Genomic DNA, 12,504 nt, shown 5'->3' with positions numbered 1-12,504 from the left:
TCACCTCAATCATGGCTGTGTTGAGCAGATCACAGGATTGGTTGTGGCCAACATGATTTAAAAAGCACTGATGTGGGCAATCTGTCTCTTCTTGCTGTAATAAGCAATGCCACAGTACAGTAAAATACTGACTGAAAAAACCCATCAGCAGCAGTTTGGAACAGAACATCAAGTTTACCCACACCCTTCTATTTGACAACTAAGTCTACATTCCAGTCATACTGTAAATGAAGCGTTAATAGTAGTTTTATCTACAGTAACTACATGAACAGACTAGTATCTTGCAATGTAAAATTCCACAATATTACAGCATTACATAAATACAATTACATATACTTGCAGGTGCTTCAGACAGTTCTCCAAAAGAGATAATTTTGATAGCTTGAATAAGTTAACAGTAAAAAAATTCTTTTCTTTCTTGATAATTGATAGGAATCTACAGATCATTTTTAATTCAGGCACTTGGTATAAAGTAATCCTACTACTTGATTCCCTAAATTAAAGCACATTGCATTTTTTCGGGATAGGCTAATTTACAAGCTCAAAGGGAGATAACCCAAGTTTACTCTATTTTGAGCTATTCAAAGAATTAAAAAAAAAAGGTGAGATTTTGTTCAGAAAAATAGTGGCACAAGGAGCAATAACACATCAAAACATATTTGCCTTAGGAAAAAAGAAAAAAGCAGATTTTCACACACACACACACACCCCCCCCAAACCTGAAAGAGGAAGATAAAAATAAGTTTATATTCTCTTTCTTGTCATGAGACAACACTAGTTTACTTTGACTGGTGTCAGCTGGGCAATGACTTCCTCCACCCCCTCTGTACTAAGAAGTAAGCACATACACACAAGAATTTTGTTCACAGAGAGTAAGCAAGAGCAATCTAAGTTTTAATTTATTTACTTCAGCTGTCATCAGTGGTTTCTTTGGTGTTCTTCTGGGCATGTCTGAGAGTTCACTGACTGACAGTGTAGGAGCTGCATGCTTGAAATTTCCAGGCACCCTATTGACAACCTGCCGAGATTCAAAATTGTTCAAACTCAGAAACAGCCAAAATACAAAATGAAAAGGGGCAAGGTGGCAGAACCAAATAACAAAACCTTTATGTGCATTGAATATATGCATGTTAGAAGTTAACTCAAGAAGGTTAAGTAACAGATACTCCAAGATCAGCACAGGAAACACACTGCTTATCATTCCAAGTAGTTTCTTTTAAGCCATTTAGAAACAGAAAAGCTATTTAGCTCACAAGAAAAGCCAAACTTAAAAGCAAATATTCTGCGTGTACTTAAACAAGTTAAGAAAACGTCTAAGCTTTTACAGTGATTCTTTTCAGCCCTCCCCCCAAAAGACATTAGATGGGACCTAGGTGTCTACCTGGTCCCATCTCAAAGTGAAAAGCATTAGGTACTAACATATACTGAGTATGTGGTTCCAAAGACTACTGAATAGCCTTACTTTCCTTAAAACAGTCTTCTATCTGTCCAAAACAGACTGATTCTGTCAGTGAAGATACGTTACAGAAGAATACCACAATTGATTAAATATATTTACTAAGCATATTTACTAGGGTCTCGTTGCTTGCAGTCAATTTAGTTTCAGCTATGGGAGTACTCTCTGATTTTACATCATCATCTATAGGCAACTGTGCTGTAGCTTCCACCTGTTTGTTTAAAACAAACAAAAGACAACAATTGAATAAAAGAGCCACTGGGACCCTAAGAGTGAAAAAAAAAAAGCTTGTCTATTATAAAAGCCTCTCATCACCCTTTTTCTTGGTGTTCTTCTTGACACTCTTGTAGACTCCCTAGAAAATGCCTGCAGAGGTCCACTTTTTGAAGATCCACTTGTCCAGACAGTCTCAGTAACTCCATCTTGAGAAAAGGTCTATTCAAGCATCAAACACATGATCATATACATGAAAACCAGCTCCAAATATCAGATACGCACAACCAAAAGCCAAAATAACATGCATACTCCAAAAGCAACGTCTACAATCAAAAAAATGTGGATCCTAATACATCCAGTAATGAATAGCTAGCTAGATTAGTAGTGTCGAACATAATACTTACACTTGAAAACATTATTGTTCAAATACAGAACTGAGTAGATAATGCCCAGTAAAAACTGCTAATTTGCTCACTGCCTTAGAATGAGCTAAGTAACACTACAAGGAGTTACATCAAGTCATGGACAGCAGACATGAAGCTTTCAGGCTCATTACATTTCCTGCCTACACACACACAAACAAATCTATGAGCATAAGCAGAAAGCATCACCTTGTTCTCTACACAGACAGGGTTCTCTCAAGCAGAGTTGGGAGCAGTTTATGCACAGCCACCTATATTTCCACAGGAACTAATCTTCAGCCACAGGGGTCAAGGGGCAACACTTCATAATCTTGAAAGGTTCCACATACAGCAGGGATGAAACTAACAATTTTCAGGTGACAGCAAGTTTAAACAACTAAGCCTGATACAGACCTCTTACAAATCTACATAACATGAAGCACCAAACTTTTACAGCCATTAACAAATGAAGATCATTCCCTATGCTTTACTGCAGGTTTCATGCTCAAAGCAAACATCCCCCTCAAAGCTAATTCCAGCATGGAAACAGAGATGTGGATCTGCTTCTTCTAGATTACATACCAGATCTTCTTTTTTATTTGGTCAAGTTTAAAAATAAAAATTATTAATTTGTTAACACTCCTATCTTTGCACATCAACACCTCATTCAGTAATGTACTACCAAGCTTTTGGAAGTTCCACTCATTGCTGAACAAAGTTATACACTACAACTGTCAGTTACAGGTTCAACAACAGAAATAACTTCACTGGAACAGTATTAGCCCCAAAACAATGTGTTAGGAGTATAGGCTGAGAAGTATTTATTAATTGAGAGGGAATAGTGAAACTAGAAGCTGAGCCGCTTTATGTTTCATGGTAAGTTCTGTATTACAGCTGCTACATACCCAGCAGAGGGAGCACAAGTGTTTCACTTTATTCCAAAGTCACTGAAGAACTTTATAAAACAAATGCACAGACCTCAGGTCCAAACAAATTCAGGTATTTTGTTTAGAATTGCAGATTTCAGCCTAATTCTCCAAAATTCTTTACAATTTCAGACTTTTGATGAAACATCTTCTGACCCCTCCTTAAATATTTACCAGACACTGCTTTCTCTTCCTTATTAAGGAATATTTAGCCTGCAACCTACAATCACAGCTCCCCATCTCAACCTGATACTATTTGAGAGGTGGTCTTTAGAAGCTTGGAGAAAAAAAAAAATATTAATTTCAGAGTGGTTCTACTCAAACACAATCTTCTCAGGAAAGCAAAGAGGCAATTCACTCATACTAGTAACAAAGAGCTCCCCATCCCAGACTGTTTGACTAAGAATTGCTTATCTTTAATGAAAAGTTAGAAGTATTTCAGTAATAACTGCCTCTCTTCTTAGTTCTTCACCTGCTTCAATCACATGCTTTAAGTACCAAGTTTCAATACTTTTATTGCATGAAAAGTCTAGGAAAACCCAGAATCTACTGCATAAAACCCATCCAGACTTCAGCAGAACACAGTCAGACAAAATTTAAAAAAAAAATTAAAAAAAAGTTGCCTGCAGTTACCCTCACTGTCAATTGGGCAGGCCTCTAACCCTATCAAAATGTAACACTCACGTTAAGTACGCCAACACCTGGTATGTAACCAGAGAAACTACAATGGTGTGGTACACAAGCAATCTTCAGTATATACTTGTAACTGTCAAATAACTCATGAGCAGTGAAGCTGTAGATTATGACTTTACCTCAGCTATCATTTATCAAATTACTATACAGGTAGTCAAAAATAAAACCAGGGAAGAGTAGGAGAACACAGCACATGCAGAATGTCACTGTACAAAGTCTCAGGAGACAGAGTAGTTCTACATTGCTCCTTACTTAACATTTACATTGTTTAGCCTCCTCTTTCTGTCCAATGCCATTTACTATGAGGCCTCAGGCTCAGTTTTGAACTCCAACTCTGGATTCACCTATGGGTAGAAGGGGGCATTTCAATTAGGGTTTTCTGCCAACTTTTCCAGTTCACTATGAGGAGGTAAATAAATACAAACAGCTGAGTTCAAGTTCATCCAGCTTTCCATTGCTAACTGACTGATAAGACTCATAAGCCTGCTCAACCTACCCACCCGATTTCTTTTGTAGTTACTAAGCAGACTGCTACCTATCTTTCTGCACTCTTAAGAAAACAGCTACATCCAGTCATACCAAATGACAATCTTGTCAGCTGTGTATGTCTGGTCTACAACTAGTGCTGAACAGAACTGAGAAGTAACTAGCAAGTCTGCTTACATCACACTGCCCACCAGCTCAGCTTTACCATTCTTCAGACCCTCATAAGCTTTGAGCCAATGCCGCACAGTGCATAACAGTTGAAATAATTCTGCAGAATGAGCATAGCCCCTTGACACATTAGCTGAAAGCCTACAATCCAATTCCACAGGAAGAAGGGGAGGACAGAAACATCTTCAACATCTTCTGGTTTTATTCTCAGCAAAATACATGACTACACACATTCACTAGTGAAAAGCATTAAGTTGTTCTTGGCTTCAAGCAGCTGCAAATTTTTACTGGGGGGTGGGATGGGGTGTTTGTTGCAGGTCTTTTAGATGGTTTTGGCTGTTTGCTGTATTTAAAAAAAAAAAACAAAAACCAAAAAACTCCTCATAAGTTCAAAGGTGAAAGATTTAATAAGATAGAAGAGAGTTTCTGAAGAATTTGACATAATTTTGAAATTAGATATTTTTGATTATTCCTTTGGTATTCCTTTGATTAACTCTTGGTAATTAAAATACGTAAGTTGCAAAATATTGCATCTGTACAGCACATGTAAGATTGCAAGACAAAACAGTAATGACCTGATACTAATATAGTGAAACTGGATGACAAAAAACTGAGTAAACAAATCACTTAAAATGCCACAAAAATACCTCACTAAATCTCTTCTGGTTTATTCTTTAAGTGGGTTCCTGAAGACCGTAAGTTTTGTTTGTTGATAGCAGAATTAAATATCTCTGTTACTGAAGCTGGCAGGGATTTCTGGCTGAAGGGCAATTTTGAAAAAATTAATCCTTGAAATACAATAACCTAAAGATTCAGATGCTCATTATACAGACCATCATGAGCAGAAGTTGCCTGAACAAATGTAGGAATATTTGGTGTGTTGAACTATGTATGTGTTTCAATTCATTGAAGTAAAATCTGTTCAGCTTGTACCCTAAAACTCCAGCTTAAAATATGCTGAACTTGTTATGGATCTCCACAACTCTGTTGCATTACTCAAGGTGATATAGCAGCATTTTACCTGCTTTAAGAGACATCCATAGCTAAAGCATGTTTATACACACACACACACACAATCACTAAAAAGCAAGCATCTGGCATTTAACATAAAGTATGAGAAAAGTCATTGTGATCTGCTAAAATACACCAACCAATTAACAAGTCAGATTCTGAGTAACTGAATTTTTCTATACAAAAGTCCTTTACTGTAGCATAACTCCATTACTTGCTGATCAGATTAAAAAACACTGTGAAGACCCTAAATATCCTACGCTGGGGAACAGGGTATTTAGTGACGCTTCCACATCACAACCATAAATCAGCAATCAACTACCAAACCCTGTATTCAGCAGTTTGAAAACCTGACATGCTTCTGTAAAATTCCTCTTGCACCAAGACATCAGAACTAATATTTATAAGTCAAGGAGAAGTGGTACATACAGAGAGATCTAAACTTGTTATTCATTTTTTTTTGTCGCAGGAGAAGCTTTTCAACAAATTCCCTTCTACTCTAGTACTATTGCTACACACATGGTTGAAGAAAAAATATTACATAGATAGCTAGTGTATGTGTGTATATACATACACACACCTATATATAGGCATATACCCAAATATATTACTTCACATATTGTATTTAAATGAATCCTTAAACAGATGTATTTAAAATGCATACCTATATCTAACCAGATAGACATACGATGTGTATATACATATTTAAAAACATTTCTTAAAAAACAACAAAAAAAACCAAACTCACTCCCCTTTTTCTAAACTTTTTCTTTTTTTGAGAAACCACTGCTTTTATTAAATTGATTATAAACACTCAACAGAAAGCCATGAACCCATGTGACTTAAAAATCTGCCAGGTTTCCAAAACTAAACATATTAAGGTTGCCTACTGTTCTTCTCTAGGAGGTGCTACAGCAGCTGGCAAGACAGACAAACTAGCCTTTAGCAGACCATACTTTGAACGTTATCAGACAGGCTAAAAACAGCCACTATAGTTAATTCACAAGATTTTCATGCTGTATTAGAACGGGCTTTCGAAAAGAACTTTTGAAAAACCAGCACAGCTCACTTAGTCAAATGTGATGTTAAAAGTAGTAAGGTGTTTAGTGAGCACATCACCTGCAGTTAGTAGCTGTTCCACATGCCACTAGAGTAAACATACCTGGTTGTGTTCAACAACTCGTTTCTGTTTGAGTGCTACCGGTGTCTTCGTCCTGGCTTTCAGAGGTTCTCTCTTCTCAAGCCTCAGCTCGGTCTTCGGATCTGCAATCAGTTTTAATGTGACTAGTTTGTATAATACTACTGGTTGTCGTATTAGTTAAAACCAAATGTGTTTTAATAAAAATTCATTTTAAGAGGCAACATAATTATTATGAGATACCATTTCCTTAAAAAGTTGTGAAACAGGTATATTTCTCTATTAAATGTATAAGAACAAGGACTTTTGAAGAATAACCTTAAAGTTATTTTAAAACACTGACCCAAGTATTTAAGTTTTGTGCTAAAAGTCCTACATTTCAGATCAGCCTTGACCAATCCAGCAGTTCCACTTAGAAACTGGTACCAAATTGCAATTCCTTTGAAGTAACTTCAGTACCATTCTACTATTGATTGTAGTAAAGGTATTGAAGCTTGTCATGTTGAAGTTTTTTGTTTAGTTCCCTTTAAAGTATGTCCTTTTATATAAAACCCTGGTTTTGATGCAGTACAAAGGAGAGGTTAGCACTTATCTCACCAATAAGAGGATGTATTATTTCCACTGCTTTGCTAAAATTCTAATAGCATTACACCAATATATTTAAGGGGTTTTTTTTATAAAAAAACTTTTTTTTTTTTGGCAGGGGAAAAGGGGAATGTTTGGGTTTGAGTTTTTCCCCAGTGTGTGAACAGTTCAGTAAGTAGATAAAGCATATGTAATTATAAGAAATTAGCTGTCAGTTGTGACTGGGCTCTTGGCTGTCCCAGAAATTAATAAATTAATCTCTAATGTCCTTTCTGCCTCAAAAGTGCAAGACGTGAAAGTTGAAAAACCAGCTTAAATATGCAAGGGAGATCAACCCAATTACTAGTTGTACTTCAACCCTTTCTGTCTTATGTCCATGGAAATTCCTGTAAAAGCAAAAAAAAAAAACCATACTCCCAAAACCAAACCACACTAAATAAGCATCTTCTAACATTCCACTCAAGTGACTCTTTAAAGCCTATGCTGCTTTTACTTTTTGTAAATTGCACAACGGTGTGGTTTAGGTTCCACTTCCCCCACCACTACACTTTCTTGATACAAACTTGGTATTAAAACCACAAAAAACACACCCATAACCAACCAATCAACCCACTCACAACTAAGTTCATAAAGAATAAAGCATAAAAGGGGTCAAGTCATAAGTGATAGACATTAAACAAAAAAGTACAAAAGTTTAATAAACACTCATTCACTATCCCATAGTAAATAACTACTGTGAGCACCGTAAGACAAAACTGGACTGGTACTTAAGAGTGAAGTGTAAAGAACATTGAAACATCCAATACACAGTTACCCCATCTATTAGATTTACAGGCTCCAGTCTGGGGAAAATGGATCAAAGGGACCAGTTCAACAGCAAAAGGTTCCTTTCCCAGAACAAGCACCCAGATCACTGTGCTACTACTGCATGATCAAGTACATGACTCACATGGCCCACAGCAGTATCTTACAACCTCAGCTAATAGCAAGATCATATCTGCTTTATGTTATTTCTACTGCAAGTATTATTGACATGTAATTTGAATTGTTTCCAAGTTGCAATTAAGTCTTACCATCTTCATTGTCACTGTACTGGTCAGAATCATTGTTTCCATTCTGTCTGGTGTTCTCATTAGTTGAAATCGCTGGGAGAGGCAGAGGTGCCTTCAGTTCAGGACCTTGTTCCATCAATTTCAAAAGCTTTTTCTCATAAAGTTTCCTAGTAGTAGCTGTAACAAAGAAGGACACATGCTAAAGATACAGTTTAAATCTTTCCCGACTTGACTGGGAAGACCTGGCTGTTACATGCTCTTTGGAAGTTCTAAACATAATGTTTTGTTTATTTTTAATCACTTTCTATGGCCTAGAGTGTGTGTGTGTGTATATACATATATATGTATGTATACACACACACCCACCCCCCCCCCCCCACACACCTCTAGGTGCACAATTCTGCCTCTAAGGCTTCTAATTTTTTGGTTCAGGAGAATTCTTAGATAAATTTAGACCTCTTCGTACACTGAAAGTGATTAAAAAGAAATCTATGGAAAGGGAATTTACCTGCTTCTTAGATGCTTTGTTTCATATGCTGCAATAAGCATCAGAGGTGGTACAAACAAGCAGCAACAACATAACTTTCTGCTTGCTGCCATCTTAGCCATCAGGCTGGCTTGCTTGATGCAACAGGACAGCTCTTTGAAAGGTATCAAGTCTAGCACATACTTCCACATCAGGACTTTGCCGGCAAAAATCTGTAGAGGTGACTGATGCCCGAGCTGTTAGCTCAGGAAAAAAATTCTAACCTTTTGACATTTTCTGGTAAGAGGAAAGCACCATTAAAAAGAAGTGGCAGCCTCTCAAGAAATAGAGTTCACGCCCTCTAAGAATTAAAGGCTTTGAATTAGACCAAATTTGAACATTTTTCCAGTGGACTACATAAATTCTTGAGTTCTTCACACTTGAGTACAATCCAAGAGGCACAGGTTGAATGGCAAGACATGCAAAATCAGCTAACTGAAAATATTACAGATAAGACTTTGAATACACACAGGACTGCAGGGTCACTCACAGACAGTTCTATTCACCTAGTACTTCAAGAACATTCCACAGAAGGCTCTGAAAACTACAGACAACAATCTATTTTTGAAGAGTTGTGAAATCAAATTCCCTTGCCATTAGGCCCCTGCACAATCTGAAAGGCAAGGTGCTTTGATCCCACATCACAGATGAGTGCCCAAGGCAGGAGATTAGGCTGGGTCAGGACTACTCCTGATATAGGCCAGCATACAGGACAGAATGCTAGGCTCAAAAGGCTAGAAAAAAACATTAGCAAAGGAAAACATTATTGCACAATGCAGTGAGTAGAAAATGCTCTAGGGAAAGGGAAGTTCCCTGTTCTCATTCTGCTCTCAATACTATTAGGTTATTATGTAACATGTATTTTCTATTTAAGTGGACCCAAACCTCAACCGCTGTATCAGAAGACCTAGTTACCCCAGCACTGAACTTTAATAGTTACACAGCTTCAGAACAGAAGCTGGAACATCTCCAGCTGGCATAGAACACAAGACAAGCAAACTGCAGACTTGCCCACCTGCAATGCTTCACCTCTTCTCAATGTAAACAGTTCAATGAAAATGTCCTACATGGGAAGCAGGATTGCAACAGTACTAGTATCAAAAAGTAACTGTATCAGGGGAACTTACAGAACTCACAAGTGAGGTTTAGTGAGAAATACAACAGATTAATATCTGCTAGTTCAGTTGACCTACCTACAATCGGGCCAGGATTTACTCCATACTTCATAAGTTGCTCTTGGAGGTCTTCATTAGTCATCTCTGTTACATCTAGGTCATCCTTCTCCTCTGGTCTGGGTTTGTCAGTTTTCTTTGTAGCTTTCTGTGAACATGAGGGAAAATTACAGACAGGGTGTTTCCAGTTAATACAAAACATGCCTTTTTCTTCTAAGGGAACAGGAAGACAAAAGAGTGCTAAACATATAAACCCAGAAGAAATTAATCCTATTCTCCCCCATGATCACTACTAAAGCTTATGCGAAACAGTACGAACATTTACACCTACTAAGCAAACGTGCACAAGTTTTCTACTTAGGAAGGAAATACCCATTACAAGTCTCTTCTAGAGTTTAAAAAGAAAAAATAAAAAAATCACTCATTATTCTGGTCTTGTGTTTTAATCTGAAGTTCAAGTATACAGTGGGAGTGGATTGCTTTCCTGTGACTGGAAAAGTAAGCTTCTAGCTGTTTCACTATCACTACACAAAACTAGAAATATTTATGTTGCATTGGCTTTTTTTTTTTTCCATTATTTTGCTACCTAGTAGGTCAACATTTCTTCCTCTAACGATACATACAGAACAAGTTCTTTAGTATCTACATTTCAACCAAGTTTCCAAAACCCCTATTCCTACTTGTCCTGACATTCTCTGTGAGGTTACATAATGTTACAAAGTGAGTGCAGGAAAGGCAAAAATCAAAAGCAAGCTCAAATTTTCAAAATCCTGCTTGTTTGTTTAGGCCTCTGCTACTTGTAGCTCTAACAAATTCTAAACCCAACTCTGTCAACACTACTTGAACAGTTGGCAATGCACCATCACCACATACAGATGGCTATCAAAATAATCTGCTGAGATGCTACTCCTAAATTAGCAGTTTCTGCTTGATCCAAACAGTGTGATCATAACATTTCTTCAACCTGGGAAGCCTCTGTAACTACAATAGGCATTGCAAAAGAGAAGAGGTAAGACAGAAAAAAGCATGCTTAGGATTTGCAAGCTCTTTACTAAGAAAGACCTTGATACTGCTTTGAAGTAAGTCATGTTTGTATCTCAAAGTTGTATGATATAAACAGAAACAATTTCTGCATTTAGCAGAAAACTCAACTCAGTCGCCCAGACAGCCTATCTGGGTCTTTCAGTACTAGCACAAGACTAAAATTCCTAATACAAATATGCCATAAACATTCAGTCATAACAAGTCTTTTTCTTATTGCATTTTATAAGATAGCAAAAAACCAGTTTAAGATGACTGACATGAGTCAACAGTAACTAGCCATTAATGCTAGTTCAATATTTGTTTGCAAGCAAGCTTGGTCTTGCCTCAAATATCTTGGTATTTTAAAGTTGAGCAGGGACTGTATGAGGATTTCACGAATATATCTGACTCCAGTTTTTCCTTTAACGCCTAGATTGTGAATATCCCAGCATGACGAACTTTATATCAGCTGCTGAAAAGCAACAGAATCTCCAAGAGATCATGATATTTCTTTATTCTAAGAAAAAGACTCCAAGCAGTCTGAAGAAAGTATGGGGTCATTAAAGTGGCAGATTTGACTAAAGACAGAGGTAAAACTCACTTGATCAATCATTCCACTCCTAATTAGTTTTTGAAGCAACAGAGCCTACTTACACAGTACACAAGAAACAACCAACCTGCAGCTGTACAATACTTTTATTCACTTTTGAACATGTTGGGCATAACATCATTTCAAGTTAAACATTGCTTTAAGTTTAATTTCATATTCAATACGTTTTTTCTGGAATATTGAACTGTCCAAACAGAAAAAGAGTTCTGAAAAAAAATGCTGGGTTTTTTTCGACATCTGTTTATGCGAATGACAGCTCTGGTGTTTGCACACATCACTGAGCAGATTAACAAAGATACTATTCCATATTTCAGAAGAAAACTACCACAGAAATCGACATTCCAATGACACTTTAGAGAAACTGGAAACCTAATTTAATATATATTTACCTTTGTTCAGTTAGAGACCACAGAAGAGACTACAACAATGTACACCAAAAGAATTACTCAGCATTCTACTGGACACTTTACAGAAATCTAACTGCAACTAAAGAATATTAAGGTACTCTAATACAAGTAAGCTCACATATCTCATGGTATCTTCGTGTTTGGTTTTTTTCCTTCAAAATGCCATTTCACTTTTTCCTGCACTACTCTCACACACAGATCATCAGAAAAGTCAGTTTCAGCAAAGAAAAAGGGTAACGAGGGGATGAAAAAAGTTGAATGTAATCTGTGTTTTTCAATAACTGGGCCAGGTGTGTTGATTTTGTGTTCCGCAAAGTCACAACTTTTACTTTTGAACACCTACTCTCCATCGAGCAGGAGCAAATGACTTCCCTGCTACAAGCAGAAAGCTGCCATTTAACCATTCACTAGACCACAAGGTGAGTCCCTAGAAGCATAAGGCAGGAGAGAAGAATTTTTCATTCCTTGGCTGTGGTATGACAGCATTAACTTCAGCAATAACAGCAGCTTTAATTACCACTACTGTTATAGTATAATGCACCACTACACTTCCGTGCATCATGGCAACTTATCTGCTGGACTACACCTGCATTTTCCTGGTCTATGACCACTAGTAACAGTTGTCTTACTGTGG

General features: G+C 37.1%; 1 protein-coding gene across 6 annotated transcripts in view; it reads right to left on the bottom strand.

Moving 5' to 3' along the window:
• TMPO (thymopoietin) overlaps positions 1–12,504 on the bottom strand; it is a 79,183-nt gene that overhangs the window by 3,578 nt on the left and 63,101 nt on the right. For 3 of the 6 annotated variants that reach the window (XM_085047029.1, XM_085047004.1, XM_085047011.1), the window contains 7 exons: positions 9,852–9,978; positions 8,154–8,309; positions 6,520–6,620; positions 1,772–1,891; positions 1,572–1,667; positions 908–1,018; positions 5–94 (listed from right to left, as the gene is read on the bottom strand). In XM_085047029.1, the coding sequence (XP_084903155.1) occupies positions 5–94; positions 908–1,018; positions 1,572–1,667; positions 1,772–1,891; positions 6,520–6,620; positions 8,154–8,309; positions 9,852–9,978 (801 nt within the window). The remainder of the gene's footprint in view (positions 1–4; positions 95–907; positions 1,019–1,571; positions 1,668–1,771; positions 1,892–6,519; positions 6,621–8,153; positions 8,310–9,851; positions 9,979–12,504) is intronic. The other 3 variants (XM_085047018.1, XM_085047033.1, XM_085047037.1) reach the window with 3 other exon arrangements.

The sequence above is a fragment of the Lichenostomus cassidix genome, chromosome 1Aa, assembly GCF_008360975.1.
Source record: "Lichenostomus cassidix isolate B80296 chromosome 1Aa, HeHo_3.0, whole genome shotgun sequence".
In the NCBI taxonomy this organism is placed as follows: Eukaryota; Metazoa; Chordata; class Aves; order Passeriformes; family Meliphagidae; genus Lichenostomus; species Lichenostomus cassidix.
Note: the sequence above shows the minus strand (reverse complement) of the source record. Positions and strands in the feature narration are given on the sequence as shown.